The sequence below is a fragment of the Carlito syrichta genome, unplaced genomic scaffold (assembly GCF_000164805.1).
Source record: "Carlito syrichta isolate Samal-C Ts95f unplaced genomic scaffold, Tarsius_syrichta-2.0.1 Scaffold307199, whole genome shotgun sequence".
NCBI lineage: Eukaryota > Metazoa > Chordata > Mammalia > Primates > Tarsiidae > Carlito > Carlito syrichta.
Genome location: NW_007251295.1, coordinates 384,290 through 405,483, shown reverse-complemented (window position 1 = coordinate 405,483; position 21,194 = coordinate 384,290). Strand labels below are relative to the sequence as shown.

The window sequence follows — 21,194 nt, the reverse complement described above, 5'->3', positions numbered from 1 at the left end:
AAAAAAAAAAAAAAAAAAAAAACCAGAAATGATGATTTAACTGGTAGGGGCAGCACAGAGCCTGAAATGATGCACCAGCTCTGAGAGGAAGAACATGAGCATGAAAGGAGCTGATGGGTAAGGAGAAAACAGAGGCCAAGAAGGTCAAGACCAGGTATAATGGAAACAGTAGACTAAAAGCTCTGGAAGTGAGGGGGCTGTGGTAACAGAGGAAGACCAATTTAAAGTCATGCCACAGATGTGCAACATGTGACAAAAATCTACACATGGTCAAAGAAATGTGGCTGGGGGTGAGTATCACAGGGGTTGAGGAATGTGGGTGGGAGGTTATAAGACATACTCTTAAGCAAAGTTTCTGTTCATAATGGAATTGGTCTTTGCACCCCAATTAGCATTGACAGTATTAGCCTTGAATCATGAATCGAACTGTGTGCACTTACATCTCCAAAACAGCTGATACACTGCAGTCCACTGTGATTTGCCAACAAATTGGTTAATGTCTGATGAGCTGAGGTCAGTGCTCACTCACAGGCACACGTACAGACACACACAGCTCTGAGGACATTTCAGACAAAATGCAAACACAATAATCATGTAATTAACCACTTACACATAGTCATACACAGCTTACCTCGCCTCGGTCTCCAAACATGGAGTCTGGAGGTTTAGGGAGTTGCTGTCCACTGATCACTTTCAGGATGAACTGCTTTTTGGGGTTTGCAGGAAGTGGGTCACCAGAGAAAGGGTTAAAAGTACCTAAGCCAAATAAAGCAGGTGTGGGTAACACAAAAGATACACACACACACAGCTTGTAAAACAAGCTATGTTTAAGCTTATAAAACAAAGAGACAACAAATGCTGAACTACGAGTGTTTCTTAGAGCAAAGAAACTCTCCCATAATAATCAGTATGGTTTTTGCCTAAAGGCAACACCAGCTAGCCCAAAAGTGTTGTTTTCAGAGACCTCATCTCTACAATAAATAAAAAAACTAGCCGGGTTGGTAGCATGTGCCTGTAGTTCCAGCTACTTGGAAGGCTGAGGCGGCAGGATCGCTGGAGCCCAGCAGGTCGAGGCTACGGTGGCCGGGAGCGGCCACTGCACTCCAGTCTGGGCGACAGAGTGAGACTCCAACTCAAAAAAAAAAAAAAAAGAAAAAAAAGAATCCACTCTCCCAAAGGCCAGAGGGATGGACTGATGTAAAGTGAGGGTCTGCAACGCAATGATCAACCACGGCCGGGAGGAAACGAGGCGTTTTATTTGAATGCCAATACTATAAAAATGAAGAGCAGTTATGTGAGAGTCACACAACTTTCTAACCTAAACTATCTCAGGTATAAAGTGAATTGAACAAACAGAAAAAGACATGAAATTAAGTCAACAGCAGAGCAAAAAAACATGCAAAGCATAACATCCTGACGACAACATCTGTCAACATTTTTTTAAGCTGAATTGTTAAAAACTTAATTTGGGAAATTTAAAAAGAATTTTAATGAGCAGAACCGAAAGAAAGGGTTGTTTGATCTAACACTACATTATCCTTTCTCTTTTGCTAACACTGTTTTGTAACTCGACCGCACAGACTAGAAGGGCTTGATAAAATTGTTTCGGGTGGAATTTAATTTTGCTGGCAGGTCTCAGATTCATACTCCCTAAAATCATGTCTAGAAGATGGGCTCAGACCTTGGAAGGCATTTAAAACATTGTGGTTTATATATAGTAATGCCCACTGAATATCATACTGGGATGTTGGATAACCCGTTGCTATTCATGCCCCTCTTGAAATACATAACCTCACAAGATAACATTCAAACATCACGCTACCAAATATTAAATAATAGTGACAAGGGTTCTAGCTTACATCCAAACACCTTAACCTACCTTTAAAAAAAGTTACAAAACACTAGAATATCACACTTTTAAAGAGCTTCTTTAATAGAGGTCACCTGCATTTAGAGACATGACCATGAACTTAATCCACACCTTTGCACATTTGCTGGGGTTTGAGGACATAGCCACAGTTGCCATTCGTCTTGAATTTGGCTCGATTTAACTGCATCATTCGCCCTTCAGATTGATAGTTCAGTGCCACTGCGCAAGTTAGAAGTTGGAGAGAATTAGGCAAGATGGCAGAGTAGTGAGAACATACAGAGAACGGTTCCTTCCCAGGGGGTACAAACCTAGCTGGCAGCCTGCATTCCAGTAGGGTAGAGGGTTGAAGTTACTAGAGTCAATGCGGTAAGCGGAGGGGTAAATCCTTGTGAGCTGCTTCTGGTTATAAATCATGAACTGCTCAGATTTCTGCTGAACCACTTGATGTGCTCTTGTTTCACTGAAGGATAACACATTTCCTGTGGTTCCTGGCAGTTTTTAATAAAGAAAAAAGGAAGGTGAGAACTACAGCAAAGAAAACACCTCTTGCAAAAAAGTTAATAATGCCATTATACAAATAGTAGAAAGAAGATTGAAAAGATTCAGCCAGAGTAGAGACAGCTCCTGACCAAGAAAGACCCAGTAAATTCCATTCTTAGAACTCTTCTGCCATTTTGAAGTCAAATCAGAGCTGCATATTTTGCTAAGGCATCTGTCTATTTCTGAGTCTCCTTCTGTTCTCCCAGAAACCCAATCATCTCATTAATTTATGTCTGTCTATCTGGCTAGCATGAAGAGGGCAGGCAGAAAAAATATTTTCTAGGTACCTAACTCAAACAGCATATCTTTACCAAAGACATAGGGGAACACAGATAAAACTATCAGATTAGGCATGGTGGGTGGCTCACACCTATAAGCCTAACACTTTAGGAGGCCGAGGCAGGTGGATTGCCTGAGTTCAGGAGTTTGAGACCAGCTTATTCAATATAGCAAGATCTTGTCTCAACAAAATATCAAAAAATTAGCCAGGCATGATGGCACGTGGTCCAGCTGCTTGAGAGGCTGAGATGGAAGGATCACCTGAGCCCAGGAGGTTGAGGCTGCAGGGAAGTTGAGGCTGCACTGAGATCATGCCACTGCGCTCCAGCCTGGGTGACTGAGACCCTGACTCAAAAAAGCAAACAAAACAAACAAACAAAAAATATCAGTATAACCTATATAACTTATTCCTAATAACAAGAAGACATTCACTGAAGGCATTCATCTAAAAGACACACATGTGTAATGTGTATTACCTGATAACATGCAGGGTCCAAGAAAATAAAAGGAAAAAGGCCAATTACAAAAAAGAAAAACTGAGTTTTAAAGTTGACTTAAATAGAATTATGGAACTAGTCAAGACTTGTTTGGGAGAAAGAAATAATAATGGAGAAATAGAGCTCAAAAAGTATTATAAGGAAATAAAAGTTTTAGAAGTAAGGACAATCATTCACCTAGACAAACATATAAACTATGAAAAAAAAAGAGGAGGAATAAAAGTACATAATGCCTGTACTAAAGTTTCTGCTAGGACAATCATCAGGAGGGGTCAGTCTTAGGACAAGGAAGTTCAAATTTTGGGGCTCATGACAGAGTAAACCTTCAAACTTTTTTTTTTGTAGAGACACAGGTCTCACTATGGTGTCCAATCTGGTCTCGAACTGCTGGCCTCAAGGGATTCACCCACCTTTGCCTCCCAAACTGCTGGGATTACAGGTGTGAACCACCATGGCTGGTCCCTTCAAACATTTAATATTCTACTTTTATCCCCAATCCCACCATTTGCACCATATCTATAAGGCCCTTACTATCTCCACTCCTTTACCAAGCATCCATACTCTATTCTCAAAATAACCGCCTATATGTCCTCTGGACCTGCTGAAAAGGCCAGCTCAGATAAAGACCCAGACTTGCCCAAAGTCTCATGCTTATTCCAATTTTAACAAGCTGAGTGTGCCTTTACCTAGACTAAGAGGTAAGGTCTATGAAACCAAGGAATTGAACTATATGTGGTCCTGCTAAAACAAATGGGCTTGGATTCTATCTAGACTGTGCATGTGTATTAGCAAACACACCACCTGTGGTCCTCAGGGTTGTACACCATTAGATGCTAGACACTGGTCAGTTGACAAACAATGACACTTTAGAGCTGGGACTTGGAACAGTCATAAATACAGCTGGAGGCAGAGAAATAAGAGAATTACAGCTTTTAATGTAATGATTTCTCTAATATAGACCCTTTCCTTAAAGATGTATATTTATTGATTAACTTACTGACATATTTTACATGTTGACATAGTTTACATATCTCAAGTATACTATAATTGAACTTATTTGGAGATTTCAATGATGAATGTCTTAAATATGATAGAAGAAAATACAATGTTTTTGACAAGTCTGATTCTGATGGAATAATGCTATAATCAATATCGTCATTTTTTCTGTCCACATAAATATCCACACCACAGTATTATTAAGATAACCTTGCTCATTAGGCACATATCAATTAGTATGTTAATAGAATTGAGTTGCATTGCATTAGGATAAGCTATGCCAATAATAGAAGCATTCATTATCAGGTTCTCATTTTATGGCTGGAAAAAAAAGACAAAAACACCTGAAGTTCAAGAGCTAAATTGTACTCAAGATTAATTTCCATTAAGCCAATAGGATCGTGGTTTCCAAGGCATTTATTGGAAATTTTTATTCCCTAAACCAAATATACCTTGAACTTCATTCAACCACTCTTTGAGCTTATTTTTGAGCTGTGGGCAGTTATTATAAGAATGTGTTGCTCACTTGCTGAGAATCCTACAGTTTTGCATGCTCTCACACACGAAATTAATTTGAATCTTGTATAACTGTCACCATTCGAAGAAGGAATCAACACCAAAGGGAAGAAAATAAATCTTTCTGCAAATAGAAAAAGATATACTTGTGGAGTGGGGGTGGAAGAGCTGAGAGAAGAATCCTGGAGGTTTGTGAGGATGTAAGACTCACCATGATGCAGTTTTCCCCTCAGTAAGACTTGTTAGGAAAACTGGAGGTTCTGATTTACATTTCAGTTTCACTAAAGTTAAAATTAGATGAAAAGCTACATAGCAGTAGGTTACTTCTGTAAGCATTCAATAACAAATGAAACAGAAGACAAAGGAGAAAAGAGCAACAAGCAGAAAAGTAAAGGGTAAGAATAGTTGTGACTGGAATTCCTCAGCTCAGTGTGCCAATTGACAGGTGAAAAACAGTGCAAGAGTCAATGCTGCTGAGATTTCTGTCCTTTTTATTAAAACTTGAATCTGAATTAAATTACTTTCTTCAAAGTCAAAACTTTCAGTGAGAAAATATAGGGTTTTTCAAGGTGTGGTTTTAGTCAATTAATTTCACGCTTGGGATGGCCATCTATGACCTGGTTCTCAAGCCAGACCCGGTCTCCAGTTCAAGCATTGGAGGAAGATCTTGCTCTGATGTATTTGTCTTTTTATAATAATAAAGTCCTCCTTGGCCCAGAAGGAATCTCTTTGACCTCCAGCCAATCAGGCAACCACAGCAATCAACAGAACCCTCCAAGTGAGCTCAGCAGCATATCAGCAGTCAGTTTCCTGACACCCAAATTGGTTTTTGCACAGTCTAAGAAATTTCTGGTGATGGTCGGATTAACAGAAGATTAATTAACAGTCAAAAAGAAAGGTCAAGAATGTTTATCCAGAGCAGAAGAAAAACTCTCAGTCCTTACCATCATCCACAATGTCCTGGGCCGCCACAGAGTTTGTGTACACAACCAAATCAGAGAGTTCTCGGCAGAGCTTCATGGTTTTCCTTCGGCGACCCAACCTGTGAAGTACACCACCAGGACTCATGATATTTTGCAGCTGCAAGAGGTTTGGGCTCTTGGTTACTCCACCTTCCCTATTTAAGACAACAATTAAATAGGGAATATCTGTCCCAGGTCCTAAGGGAGCCAGGATTAGAACTCAAGTATGATCCCATGGTCAACTGTGGACTGAAAATATTAAATGGAAAATTTCAGAAATAAACAATTCATAAGTTTTAAATTGTGCACCACTCTCAGTAGCATGATGAAATCTGATGCTATCGTACTCCATCCCACCCTGGATATGAACCATCCCTTTTTCCAGAGTATCTATGTTGTATGCACCTCCTGCCTGTTACTCACTTGGCAGCCATCTTGCTCTCAGATTGACTGTGGATGTCTCGCAGAGCTTATGTTCAAGTAACCCTTGTTCACCTTACTAATAGCTGCAAAGTACAAAAGTAGTGATGCTGGGAATTTGGATATGTCAAAGAGAAGCCAGCAGTAAAGTGCTCCCTTTAAGTAAAGAGGTGAAACTTCTCGACTTAATAATGAAAAGAAAAAAACATAGTGTATATAGGGTTCACTACTATCTGTAGCTTCAGGCATCCAAGAGGGTCTTGGAATTGTGAATAGTCCTCGTGAATAAGGGGGGACCATTGTGATGTGGTTTTATTTACTGCTCTGTCAGGAATCACAGCCTTGTCTCATGCATGTGTGGGTTCTATTGTGAGGGGTGTGGTTCCCGCTGTTACCCAGTTAGGGAGAAACACTCAAATTCTGCCTTTGCAGGGAAGAGAACCAAGGTCAAAATGGTATAGAAACATTGCATGGTGGGATTAAGAATTATATACCTAAAGGGAAATATGCCAAATTTTCATAGTGATTATTGTTTAGAGATATAATTATAAGTAATTTCAATTTTATTTTTATACTTTTTTCTCTATTCTTCAATTTCTTAAAACAAACATGAATTACTTTGTTTAGAGTTTTTTTTTCTTCTTAGCTGTTTTTTTTTAAAAAGTTTTCTTCTCCTACAAATCACTCTTAGAATTTCCTCTACAACCTTACAAATTGCACCACTACTATCTATCACAGTAAAGTCCACCAAAGGCAATTACATTTTCTTCACATACACACTTTTCTCCTGAACAACTGACCAGCAAAAACAAACCTTACTAAAGGAGATATACAAATGGCCAATAAATACATGAAAAGAGGTTCAACATCATTAGTAATTAGGGGAATGCAAATCAAAACTACAACGAAACACCACTTCACACTCACTACTAGGACACTAGGACAGTTGTAACCAAAAAGGCAGACAACAACAAGTGCTGACAAGGGTAAGGAGAAAAGGGAACACTTATATATTGCTGGGGAATATAAAATGGTACAATTGCTTTGGAAAATAGTTTGGCAGTTCCTCAAAGTTAAACAGTTACCATATTACCCAGCAATTCCACTTCTAGGTATACATCCATGAGAAATAAAAACATATGTCCACATAAAAACTTATACAAGAATGTCCATAGCAGCATTAGTTGTAACAACCAAAAAGTGAAGACAACTTAAATGTCCTTTAACTCATAAATAAATAAATAAAATGCAGCATCTCCATACAATGGAATACAATTCAGCAATAAAAAGAAGTATTGACACATGGTACAACACAGAGGAATCTTGAAAGCATTATACTAAGTAAGAGAAGCCAGACACAAGGGCCCAAATACTGGATAATTTCATTTATATGCCATGTCCAGAAAGGGCAAAACTATACAGACAAAAAGCAAATTAGTGTTTGCTAGAGACTGAGGGAAAGGAGAGTTGGGAGTGACTGCTAATGCGTGCGGTTTCTTTTGAGGGTGACAAAAATGTTTTGGGATTACATAGTGGTGATATAGATTTATTTATTTATTCAACAGATATTTATTGACCACCTATTAGAGATAAAACAGTGAACAGGTCAGACAAATATCCCTGCCCTAATGGCGCTTACATACATTCAGTAAAAAAATAACAATAAAATTCTCCAACAGTTCATTTGTCAACAATAGAGGTGTGACTAGAAACAGGTATAAAAACTAATGGAAAGAATGAATGCATGTTCCTCCACTATCCTAAAATTAAGGAATTCTATAGCCACGTGAAAGTCTGGTTTTGTGAAGGCTAATGATTATAAATCAGTGTGAAATCATGCCTAGAAATTATAAGTCAAACTATAAGACCACTACGATATGGTGAAATTCTACATAAAGTTAGCTCTTTTTAATCCTCATCCTGGGGTGGACTAGGTTACTAAAGTTCCAAAAGACACTACCATAAATGCTCCTAATAACTATTATGGGAAAATCTATAAGTGATGCAATAGCAGCATGCAACATGATTTCATGTGATACTTGTAGTGATGTCTCATTTGTACACATTAAGATTATCGTGGCTTTTCTCAAACAATGTCATTTCCCTGGCTACATGTTTCAGAGTTAAGCCTTTCTCAAACTTATTTTTGAAAACATTCATAACAGAGGTCTCTCAAAAGGTGATCCTATTTCTCCTTTATCCTTTACTGTAACTACATATTCAATTTTCTATTCCCTAAGAGTAGGGACTATATACACCCCCTCTGTCCTTACTAATGGGTTACTATTTTATATATAGATATACTGTTGGAGTTCAAATGCAAAGCTTAATTGAACACCGAAGTTTAACTCCTACACAGCCTCTATGCTTCTTATTTTATTTCATCTTTCAATAAAGGCATAGGTGTGTATGTGTATGTATTCACATCTATCTATCTGTAAAATAATATACATATCTTCATGAAAGTTATGCTATAAATGAACTGCCAAAACATCCTCTATTGGATCATGTGTAACAATTTGGGTTCTGAAAATATAGTCACGTTTCTTATCACAAATACTATTGGGAATAATAACTTCAAAAAAAACAGTAGCTAAAGTTTTTGAGCACTTCTTTAATTGGGCCAGGGCTCACAGGGCTAATTAGCTTGATTCATTTAATCCTTACAATGACACTAAGGGATAGATATAAATGAGGAAGCTAACTTGCCCCATGTTCAAGTTGGGAAGTAGGCCGGGCATGGTGGCTCACATCTATAATCCCAGCACTTTGGGAGGCCAAGGTGAGAGGATTGCCTGAGCCCATGGGTTCGAGACCAGCCTGGGGAACTTGGCGAGATCTCATCTCTACAATAAATCCAAAAATTTCCAGGGCATGGTGGTGTGTGCCTGTATTTCCAGCTACTTGGAAGGCTGAGGCGAAAGAATCACCTGAGTCCAACAGGTTGAGGCTGTAGTGGACGTAAGCATGCCACTGCACTCCAGACTGGGCTACCAAGTAAGACTCCAACACAAAAAGAAAAAAAAAGCTGGTAGAGGAAACAGAATTTGAAGTCTGGCTGATTTCACATTCCTGGTTCCTAACATGTGTTCAGCATCTGTCTTCTCCTTTAGTCTCCTGTGACAGCCCTCTCCCTCTTCTTCTTTTTACTTGACAACTGCTACAGCAAGCATTTATACAGAGCTCATTATGTGCCAGGCACAGTGCTAAGTTCCCCATATACGTATATCATCATCTCATATCCAGTATCTCTTCACATGTCCCCAAGCACTGAGAATTTTCCTTATAATTCAATTATCTGGACACATACAAATAAAACAACAAGTTGACAGGGATGGAGAGCTCTCAGGAGTCAAGGAACATGCAGATGCTTTCTTACCTGTACAGTTGGCCACCCTCTTTGCCAAGATTCTGCTGTGTCTCCTCCTCATCATCAGTGCTATAAGATTTCGACCGTGATTTTGTGGTTTTCTGCCAGAAAAATCAAAGTAAACTTAAAGTCAATGCATCGGGTACGTTTACAACATACAAAGTATGGACTGGCCTTGGAATGCAGATACACACAAATACAATAAATGGAGGGATAAAAAAGACCAAATATTGCAGCTTGCTTCACCATTAATAACAAGCATGTCTAAGGCCATAATTATATTAAAATATTAATGCAAAACTGAGGTTTCATGCTCAGAAACTGACTTCTAAACCACAGAAAGTCGATGCATTAGAAAGTCTTTATTAGTCATGCATTTTGAAGGTCTCTATGGGGGACAGAGCCAAAGTTGCACTACCTATTTAAATGATTATAAGGGACAAAATGCCCTTTTGTATAGGAAGCTCATTATTGATTAAAGAATTATAAAGGTATATTTGGCTTAAGGAAAAGGGACTTGCTGAAACCTTTTTTTTTTTTTACATGAATAACTACCATTTCTGCCTTTGATCAGTGTGCACTTAAATGACTATGTAAATCAAACAGTTTTTTAAAGATTTTGACCCATTTTCATTTTTAGCCGCAGAATAAAAATTGTTATCCACAGGATATAGGCTGAAAGTCTCCAGGACTAATCTGAAGTCTTTGGGGCAGATCAGCTGTTTGGCATAAACCTTTTTTGGGATAATGTGGTTCCATTCCCACCACTTTGGAGACAGCCAACACATAGCTCAACAATACAAATGATGGGAAGGGACTACTCCAATAGATCCAGAAAAGCTTGCACCAAAAATACAGCATCCACAAACAAAGGTAAAACTTTTAGACAGCATGCCCCAGACATCTGGGAATGTGGTTGTTTCCATCCCCAAATTACCATGGCAATATGTCACTTCCAGACTTAGTTATATCCAACAAATAAAAAAACCAAGCTATACAGCTGGCACAAACACATGCAACTACTTTCTACTGCCCTGACAGTGAGGTGCCAGTTTGGTGTGGAGCCTTCTCAGGCATTATTCTATCTTGAGAAGCTCGGTGTACATGGGAACCCTACCCACTGAATAAATTCACATTGCAGATTGGCCCTTTGGCAAGTTGGTAAACTGGCTAACCTCTTCAACTTCCTAGTGTTTCTTTAAAAAGGGTATGGCAATTTTAAAGAATTCTTGTCGTGATATTTATATGAAATGGCACAGAAAGTCATTCTGTAAACTCTATATTTTCAACTTAAAATACTATTCATATTTATTAGAATATATATAAAGTCTCATGACAGCTATTTATTTTTATGACTCGAGGCAAGATAAATTCTAATTCTATAGTAGCTGAAGTACTTCCTAAAACATTTACTTTGGAAGATAATTTTAATCCAGAAGTTAAATATTTTCAAATACCACATATAGTTAGTACTTTGAATTATGTAATAATAAATGAGTTTTTAAGTGACTGACTCAGAAACAGAAAACTAAACACCGTATGTTCTCACTCACATGAGGGAGCTAAATGGTCACAAAGATGGAAATAATAGACACTGGGAACACCAAAAAGAGGGGAGTTGGGAGGGGAATTATTAGTGGTGAGAAATTACCTATTGGGTACAATGTTCACTAACTGGAGAATGCGCCACCTGAGACCCAATCCCCACCACTACACAATATATGTCCATGTAACGAACATGCATGTGTAGGCCCTGAATCTAAAATAAAAATAAAATAAAATGTATTTTGTTATAAAATGCAAAAAAAAAAAAAGAAATAAGAAACGAATTCCCAATGACAGATAACATTCAGAGAAATGATATATCTTCTATAAAGAGAGTTTTAACACACCTTATCATATAAAATGGTCATATAATTCATTTTTCATCTTACTTTTTTCATTTAATATTTTGTATGCTGATCTCTTCTAATGGCTGCATAACTGTCCATTATGTAAATGAATCATAGTTGACCTAAACAGTTCTCATGGGTGAACATTTTGGTTGTTTTCAATTTTTTGTTATAATACTAATTTGTCTAACCTATTAACAAATTATCCCACTGATGAGCAGGAAATTCCAGATATGACATTTTTAAAGTAGAAAAAATGTCCTGACAGAAAACTCATGCATAAAATCACCATCCAATAAATGATTTCTTATATAACATTTTTTACCTTTGCATTGAAGTATAACAAACATTTAGAAAAGTACATCAGTCATAAGTGATAACTTTTCACAAAGCAAAACCACCCGAGTAAGGAAATGAAACTTTATCTGACCAGCAGAAGCCTTCTGATCTTCCCATTCAGTCATTACTTTGTCTCCAAAGGTAATAACTATTCTGAGTTCTACTCTTCAAGATTTTTTGTCTGGTTTTGAATTTCATATAAATGGAATCAAATTGTATGCACTCTCTTGGGTTTGGCTTCTTTTGCTAAACATTATGTTGATAAGGATCATTATGTTATTGTATGCACTCCTAATTTTGTCATTTTCGTAGCTGTTAAGTATTCCCTTGTATGACTATACTTCAATTTTTATTCATTCTATTGTTGGTAAACATTTGAATTGTTTCCTAGTTATATTATTTCCAATAATACCATTATATGTATTGTTATTGATATATACCTAAACAATAGAACTGCTAAGTCATAGTATCAAGTGCAGCTTTAGCAGACACTGTAAAATAGTGGACCAAAGTAGCTGCACGAATATACCCACCCACAAGCAGTAATTGAGAGTTCAAGTTGAACATCCTCACTGACATTTTGTTTCTGCAGGCTTTTTATGTAATCTATTGTGGTGAGTGTATATTTCCCAAATGATTGATAACAGCGAGCCCTTTTTCTTTATTAGTCATTTAAATATCTTCTTTTTTGAAGTACCTGTTTAAATCATTTGCCCATTTTTAAAAAATTAGTTTGTTTGGTTTTTTTTTTGAGTCAGAGTCTCACTCGATGATCCAGGCTGGAGTGCAATAGCATGATCACGACAACCACGGCTCACAGCAGCTTCAACCTCCTGGGCTCAAGCAATCCTTCCATCTCAGCATCCTGAGTAGCTGGGACTAACAGGTGCATCCCCTCATCCACAGCCAATTTTTTTTTTCTTTTTGAAGAGACAAGTTTTGCTATGTTGCCCAGGCTGGTCTCAAACTCCTGGGTTGAGACATCTGCTAGTCTTGGCCTCCCAAATTGCTGAGATTACAGACGTGAGCCACCATGCTTGATCTGCTTGTTTTTTAATGATTTATAAGAGCTATTTATATAGTCAGGACAGAATATATAATGTACATATTCATACACACACCAATTTTAATAACGTATATCATTATGTGTTATGTGTATTTAAAATATTCTTTTCCACTATGCAACTTGCTTTTTAAGAGTTTTAATGAATAAAAGTTCTTAAATTCTAATGTAGTTTAAATATTTATCTTTTCCTTTACTGGGGTCCTATTTAAGAAATGTTCACTGATTCCGAGGTCATAATATTCTCCTGTTACTTGCCAGAATCTTTAAATTAAATGACTTATGCATATTTATAACTCTTAATTCATACCTTATGTTTTCCAAAGTTCGTCATGAGAGACCGTCCATGTGATTTCTTTCCACTTTCCTTCACATCTGGATTCTGAGTAAAGAAAGTCGTAATATAACTATCTTTGCTTTTTTTCCCTTTGTTCTGGTGGAAGGGCAAAGGAAGCCTCTTCTCTCTCCCATTTGCCTCTATCACTTCCTTTCTCCTGGGTGAATTACCACAGAGATGGCTGGGTGTACCTCAAGAAAAGGAAACATTGGCACAAAGAGGCTTGGGTACCAGCCAGGATACGAGGTGCTGCCCACATCTTTCCAAAGCTGGACCTCAGTTCAGCAATACCCAGCTGTGCTGGTCCTCACAGTATTTGTTCACCACGTGCTCAGCAATGCCCAGCTGTGCTGGTCCTCACAGTGCTTGTTCACCAGGCCCTCTACCACTTAGATGTGTTCTTTTGAACATTCTGAGCAGGAATAAATAATTTTCAGTTGAGAGGATATTTAATTTTGGAAAGTGACCTAGTCATTAATAGCCAATTCTGTTGAATAAAGAAAGTGATCATATTGATTAAATATTGCAAGTTGGAATTTTAAAACATTAAAAATTAGTAAAATTCAAGCATATCTATGAAATAATAAGATTGCTTTAGTTTGTCTGTTTAAGCTAAACCACAGCAAAGCTTATTTGTTCATTGAAATAATTTCCTCTGTGATGAGCACTGGAAAGGAGTATTGTAGTCTCTGAATTTTTCCTCATGTGGGTTAATTTTCCAGGTTAGAGATCTTGGGTCAACTTTCCTTCCTGGAGCCTATTTCTCACTAGTGAACAGAAAGACCACCCATTAAGAGGGTGTGGACTCTTATTCAATTGCTATCCCTAAAAATATGCTCGGCAGTTCACAACTAATGATGGGGTATAAAGATAGACCAGCAGGCCCCACCAGCATAGGGCTCCAGCTAAACAACAACAACAAAAAACAATACTCAGTGACTTATCACAGAAACAAAGAACTGAATACCACATGTTCTCACTCATAAGTGGACCTTGAATATTTATCATAATATTACATGAAGGAGATTGGTAGTAGCAGATCACTGCCAGGGGAGGGGTGGCACACAACATTAATAAGGGTACCTGATCCCAAACCAGGAGAAGTGAGGACCAATGGGAGGCCCAAACTTCACCTGTACAATGACCACTTATGTATCTAACCCTGAATTGTACCTCACATCTTTAAAAAGAAAAAGAAAAAAAGAAAAAACAGAGGTAACTATGTACATGGTATACATATAGGTGAGCAAAGTCATTTAAAACCAAAATGTTGGAAGGACATCACACATATCCATAAACACTAATCAAAGATAAGGAGTGGGAAGAAGATGGGAGAAGTCCAAGAATTGGTTGGGAAAGAGCTGCTCAAAAAATGCAGAAGGAAGGGTGAGGGGTTTCCAGAGTGATGCTAGTGAACTGTTGACTGGCTCATGTATGTTCAATACTTTTGAAAATCTGTTAATGCTGATCATTAACGGTTCAAAAACGCCAGAATTAAGAAGGTAGTTAGATATGGTCATAAAAGAAACACTGTTCTTCAGGTTAAAAGACCTAGTTCTCCATCAAGCAGCTATATGCCCTTAGGAAAGCCCTTTCTCTTGGTTTCAGTTTTCTTATGTGTAAAATGGACCAATTAATCTGTGAGTTCCTTTCTACTTCCAATAGCCCAACTATTGGTAGGAGGACCATGTCATTTATTGTCCAAAACAGGACCTTTTAAGAATGAAATAGGACACTTTTAATTATTATGCTGGGGCAACAGGAATAAAAAGCAGGGCTGCACCAGGCAAACTGGGGTGCATTATTACCCTACCTAACAGGTACCTATTGTACCTAAGGATAATGCAAAGTACATTGGACATAGTTTCATATACTATATATAACCATCCCTGGAGACAAGTATGATTAAAATCCTAATTTCACAGAAAAGAAAAGCTGAGATATAGTGAAGCTAAATAATATGTCCAAGGATACAAAGTCAATTGGTGATAAAACAGGGATTCTGTCTAGCTCCAAGTCCCCTCTAGGGCTCCTCTCCCCTTCTCAACTTCTTTTATCCCACACTTCCTTTTTTTTTTTGAGTTGGAGTCTCACTCGGTGGCCCAGACTGTAGTGCAGTGGCCGCTCCCGGCCACCACAGCCTCGACCTGCTGGGCTCTGGCGATCCTTCTGCCTCAGCCTTCCGAGTAGCCGGAATTACAGGTGCGCGCTACCACGCCCGGCTGATTTTTTTATTTATTGTAGAGATGAGGTCTTGCTGCCCAGGCAGGTCTCGAACCCATGGGCTCAGGCAACCCACTCAACTCAGCCTCCCAAAGGCACGGGATTACAGGCTGAGCCACCGAGTCCGGCTCACACCTCCATTTTTATGTAGAAAACAGATATCTACAAATATCTACCTCCAACTTTGACCTCTCCCTGAGCATCGGCACCACAACTTCCATTGACTTCATGAATAAGACACTGTCCTAGGAACTTGGTATGTGTACGAGGGCAACAGCTAACAGAGAGATACAGACTCTGTCTTGCTGGGCTTCAGACTAATGGTAGAGGCAATCCCAACAGACTGTTAATAAGATTATAATGGGGAAAGCTCAGGACACTGCAGGGTGACAGCCTACCTGACCTTGAGGATTAAAGAGGACTGCCAAGGGAACATGATACAAAAACTGAAGGCTGAAGGTGAATAGACAGTGTTTATGTGAAATGGGGAAGATGGAGTGTGTTGCGGCCAAGGAAACAGAAAACGCGAAAGCCAAGTGGTAAGAGCATGGGACCTTCCAGGAAATGCATGTGCATGAGTATACTTATACACATGGGCACTGTGCAGATGAGTCAACACCGAGACCCGGAACATAAAAAGAGGATCCTATGGGCTATTATCTTGAATTTGAGCTTTACCCGCTAAACTACGAGAAGCCCTGGAATGGTTGAAAACAGTACATGCATACTTCCGAGTCATCATTATGGCTGTGGTGTGAAAGAGAGTCTGGTGGGAGCAGAGCAGTTGAGAGCTGGAAAAACCCAGTAAGGACTCATCAGAGTTATAAAGGGATATCCAGGCAGCAGCAGTTCAAATGCTGAAAAAGGAAGGAAGGAAGGAAGGAAGGAAGGAAGGAAGGAAGGAAGGAAGGAAGGAAGGAAGGAAGGAAAGAAGGAAGGAAAGCAGATTCAAGAACTCTTAATGCCTTCTCGTGTCTACTAAGTTCTTCTAGCCTGAAAAAGAATTTCTTTCTTTTTTAAAATTTATTTATTTATTTTTGGAGTCAAGGATCTCACTCTGTCACCCAGACTGGAATGCAGTAGCACAACCATGGCTCCACACGCAGCCTCCAACTCCTGGGCTCAAGCAATCCTCTCTCCTCAGCCTCCCAAGTGGCTGGGACTGCAGGTGTATGCCACCATGGCTGGCTAATTTTTAAAAAATTTTCTATAGAGATAAAGTCTCACTATGTTGCCCAGGCTGAGCTCAAGCAATCCTCCTGCTTTGGCCTCCCAAAGTGCTGGGATCACAGGTGTGAGCCATCATGCCCAGCTTCATTTTTATTTTTCTTCAGAGCTCTCCAGGAAAAAGACAGCACAAGTAGAAGCCAATTCTGCACTGCTAATGAATGGTCCAGGAAAGTAGAAGCTGGAGTGATGGGTTGCTCGGAGCCACTCAGCACATTCTCAGCTTTGGATTTAAACCTTCATATGTACCTGGCACAGACAGACTAGTTGCCAACAGTAACATGCCTTTACTTGCCCACCGAACCAAAACCATATTTTAATATATGGTTTTTCAAGCTGTATTGAAAAGCTCAACACTTTACATTCCAATTTATTAAAATCACACGCTCTGTTTATTCTAGACTAGTGTAATGCCTTCTTTTAGTTACCCTGGTTTAAAAGAAAATAAAAAATAAGAAAAAGGGGGATGAGTTTTGCTCCACTACATCTCTGAAATCTGAAGTTCCCTCACATTTTACCTGATGGGAAAGTGTCTTAAGATCTCTTCAACAAATAGCAAAGGAACGGGGCTTCATTGGTTTCTTCTGAAGTGTCCAAGCTCTATGGGTGTATTTCCAATCGGAATGATCTAGGACGGAGCAAAATCTTCTCGAAATGCATGATGGGAAGTGACTGGCCCTGATTAGCCAATGAGAATTCACTAAGGACAAGAAGCAAAATCAAGTTGGGCTAGCCAAATCTGATCTTACAAGGCATTTGTGGGGTTGAAAATAGATGGCTGGCAGAAGAAGGGTGAGAAGATTATTACTATTTAGAGAATTTGTTTCAAAAATCCAAAATTATATAATAAACTCTAAGGGGAGTAATGCTGTAACTGGTCTTGCGGTTGCTTCTCCAATATTCCATCTACCCCTGTAACATGCGGTTTGGGAGGAGCTAACCTTGGCAAGAGTTCTAGGGTTTAGTGCTCACTGGCCATTAGTAAGACCACGTTATTCTATACCCTGGCCAAAGTATTGTTTCAGGAAAGACACTTAGCCAAGGCCGCAGTGATTCGCTTAACGGTTGGCACATGAGCTAAACTAACCAATCAGAGTTAAGTACACACTCTGGTTTGTTAATCGAGACAGAAACACTGTCTCACTCTCTCGGGAGATGGACCAAGAGACACGTAGCTCATGGGCCTGTGCAGTCACTCTGCAACCACGGAGGAAAGGGGACCAGACCTAGGATGATACTAATTGCTTGATAAGTAGAGCAAAAGGTTAGGTCTATGATGTCACCACTGAGCCTTTGGATTAAGCCCACTCTGAAAGCCACTCTACAAATGAACTTGTCACTTATCTAACCCAACATCTTCTTCATCATTTAAGTCATTTTGAATTAGGTTTTCTTAGTTTGGAAACTAAATGGACCTAGGAACAGCCTAGCAGTTGAATGGCCAGCAATTTGTAGGATCTAGAAGGCAACCACCAATGCCAAAATGGTCATTTAGATTGAAGGGTGGTCACCCTCATATGATCTTCCCTCTGCCCGAGGAGCCCTGGGCCCTGGAAGACAGGTGGTAATGGCAGGGAAGGCTAATGTTAGTAGAGCCAGCGACCACACGGATCTCTTCTGGGCCGGATTAAATGTCCTCATTGCCCAGCAATGAGAACACATAATAAACCCACTGTCCCCCTTCCCTGCCCATTTATGATATTTTTAGTAGGAAGCATACTTAAAATCTCAGTCAGAGTTCAAGCCATTCATTGATTCATTCATTTACTTAACATTTATGAGAGTCTTACTAAGTCCCAGGTACTGTACAAATCAGAAAAATAATGTTTTTCAAGACTGGCATGATTCCTGTGTTCATGGAATCCACAGTCCAGTTGGGAAGACAGATATTGAACAAATAATTGCAAATGAGTTGTTTTTTTAAAAAAAAAAACTTCAGAAAAGAGAAGATATAACGGACTATCCTGGACAATGTAAAGGGGATAGTGAAATTGATCAAGGGTCGAGACAGGACTCATTCAAGATCATATTAAAGCTGGAATGTATAAAATGGGGCAGGAGTTAGCTGGAGCAGATGCAGGAATGGAGCACTCCAGGCAAAGGCCTGGATGTGATGAAGACCATAGCTATAAAGACAATTGTGGTTGGTGTGACAATGTGGGAGATGGTGAAACAGGGCGAGGGAGATCTGAGACTGAAGAGATAGGCAAGGATGCAATGGTACAGGGCCTTGAAAGCCTGGTTAAAGACTTTGCAATCTATCCCAGGCATAACCTCAAGCCACTGAGGAATTTTAAACAGTGACATGACCAGATGTGCATATTTTAAACATTGTACTGGTTTCAGAGTGAAGGATACATTGAAAGGAACAAGAGAAGTGAGAGTTGAGATTGGTCTAGATTGGGACACAGTCATGAAGACCAGTGGAGAGATGGGAGACACATTCAGGAAGTTCAATCAGTGGGGCCTGGAAACTGATTGAACATGGAGAGGAGGGAGGGTGAGGTACCTGGTGGGCTGGACCCTCTTCCCTTGACTGACCATGCACTGGGAAGATGAGTCTAGGGACACTGGGCCTTGTCCTGAGGGTCCCAGTGAAGCAGTATTTGAGTCATTTCTCCCCATCCCAACCACTTTTTTTTGTTTGTTTGTTTGTTTTTTTGAGTTGCAGTCTCACTCTGTTGCCCAGGCTGGAGTACAGTGGCATGCTTACTGCCACTGAAGCCTCAACCTGCTGGGCTCAGGTGATCCTTCTGCCTCAGCCTTCCAAGTAGCTAGAACCACAGCCATGTGCCACACCATGTGCGGCTGATTTTTTGATTTATTGTAGAGATGAGGTCTCACCAAGTTGCCCAGGCGGGTCTCAAACCCATCGGCTCAAGTAATCCTCTCACCTCCGCCTCTCAAAGTGCTGGGATTACAGGCATGAGCCACCATACCCAGTCTCCTTTTTATCTATTTCTCAAATCATTTTGCAATGGGAGATTTTCATTTGTCAAGCAAAATGAGGATTAAAATGGAAGCCTGGAGAAGCATTTCACAAGTGACAAATGATTAGAAACAAAGTATGAGGCGTGTTCTTTCTCCTGTCAAAGGCAAGTATAAAGGAAATTATATACCTGCTTCAGGTGTGCATTTAAGCCTTCATGTGTGGCCTTCAGCAGTGCCCTCACTGTGAAACTATCAGGATCTTCTTTATCTCGAATTTGAGATTCTTTTAACAGTGACTCCAGTTTTTTCCTTATGAAAGATTCCACCTGATGTTCAGTGGTCCCATTATTCTGCAAAGAATTAAATAAAGCAAATAATTTCGCTTAAGAAACACAGCATCAGTTAGTACACCCTTTGATCAAGCCACAATTGCTTCTATAATTTCACTGTCTCTCAATTACCTATAAGAAATCAAGCTCACTGCACCATTTGGGTCCTCCTTCCTCCACAAATCCTATAATAATAATGATGAACGCACTTTCTGCCACTCCCTTCATGTGACTACATTCAGCCTTCAAGAACCTTGGGTCTTATTATCATTTCCATTTCAGTGAGAGAGAATCTGAGGCTTTCAGAAATTAAGTTGCTCCAGGTTACAAAGCTAGCAAGTAACTAAAGCAGGATTCAAACTCAGGACCCCAAAGGCCTTCCTACTATGCTACTTCAAGCCTTCCATAAGTGAAAACCTAAGGAAAGTTTTTGGAGACTAAGTTTCCTAAACCTACATAGGTAAATTTGAGCAAAAATATGCTATTTTTAAAAAAATCTTCTTCACTGAGGGAAAAAGAATGCTATGGAAATTTCCAGAGTTGAGGATTATTCTGAGATAAAATTTATTTTCTATCTCCAATCCCACTGCATAATTAAGGGGGACCCAATAATTACCTGCACCATGATTTATTATCATTACTCTAGTATCACAGCTAATTTCAAGGGTTTTAGATAACAGAGCTATGCCTGTGTCCAAATGAAGACTCATACAATTTTGAGGTGATTCAGGGATGCAGAATTCCTTGACGTCTTGCTTAGCAAGACTTTGGCCACCTCGTTCTGCCTGAAACTGGAGGGCAGAACCTCTGTTCACCTCTCTTTAGCTCCACAACTGTATCCACCTCTCCCTGGGTCTAACCCCTCTCCCTAAATTCTTCAACCACTTGCCGAAGACTAACCCACCCAAAACTGAGGAAGGGATATCCCTCCACAAAAACAATTCCCACATTCTTCACCCAAAGTTGAAGGCCATTTTTCCATTTGCAAATTTATTTTTAAGAGGTCATTATATTTGGATACTGGAAAATGGGTAGCTTTCCCATGATGCTTTCATCTTCATAAAATCCTGCAAGAACAACGCAATATAAATGTCCTAAGAAAATTTTTAAAACTCTGCCTCAGAATGGGTTACTGCATGTTCTTGTACCTATCACTACCACGTTCATTAATATCTCTTTTTTTTGAGTTGGAGTCTCACTCTGCCACCCAGACTGGAGTACAGTGGCCGCTCCTGGCCACCACAGCCTCGACCTGCTGGGCTCCGGGGATCCTTCCGCCTCAACCTTCCAAGTATCTGGAACTACAGGCGTGCGCTACCATGCCCGGCTAATTTTTGATTTATTGTAGAGATGAGGTCTCACAGTTGCCCAGGCGAGTCTCAATCGTGGGCTCAGGCAATCCC

General features: G+C 39.5%; 1 protein-coding gene across 1 annotated transcript in view; it reads right to left on the bottom strand.

Annotated features, from left to right (window-relative positions):
* Nucleotides 1-21,194, bottom strand: part of PLCH1 (phospholipase C eta 1) — a 260,899-nt gene that overhangs the window by 15,907 nt on the left and 223,798 nt on the right. The window contains exons 12-18 of the mRNA XM_021715578.1: nucleotides 19,651-19,812; nucleotides 13,055-13,126; nucleotides 9,460-9,551; nucleotides 5,643-5,740; nucleotides 2,179-2,358; nucleotides 1,982-2,089; nucleotides 632-756 (exon numbers count right to left, since the gene is read on the bottom strand). Of these exons, the coding sequence (XP_021571253.1) occupies nucleotides 632-756; nucleotides 1,982-2,089; nucleotides 2,179-2,358; nucleotides 5,643-5,740; nucleotides 9,460-9,551; nucleotides 13,055-13,126; nucleotides 19,651-19,812 (837 nt within the window). The remainder of the gene's footprint in view (nucleotides 1-631; nucleotides 757-1,981; nucleotides 2,090-2,178; nucleotides 2,359-5,642; nucleotides 5,741-9,459; nucleotides 9,552-13,054; nucleotides 13,127-19,650; nucleotides 19,813-21,194) is intronic.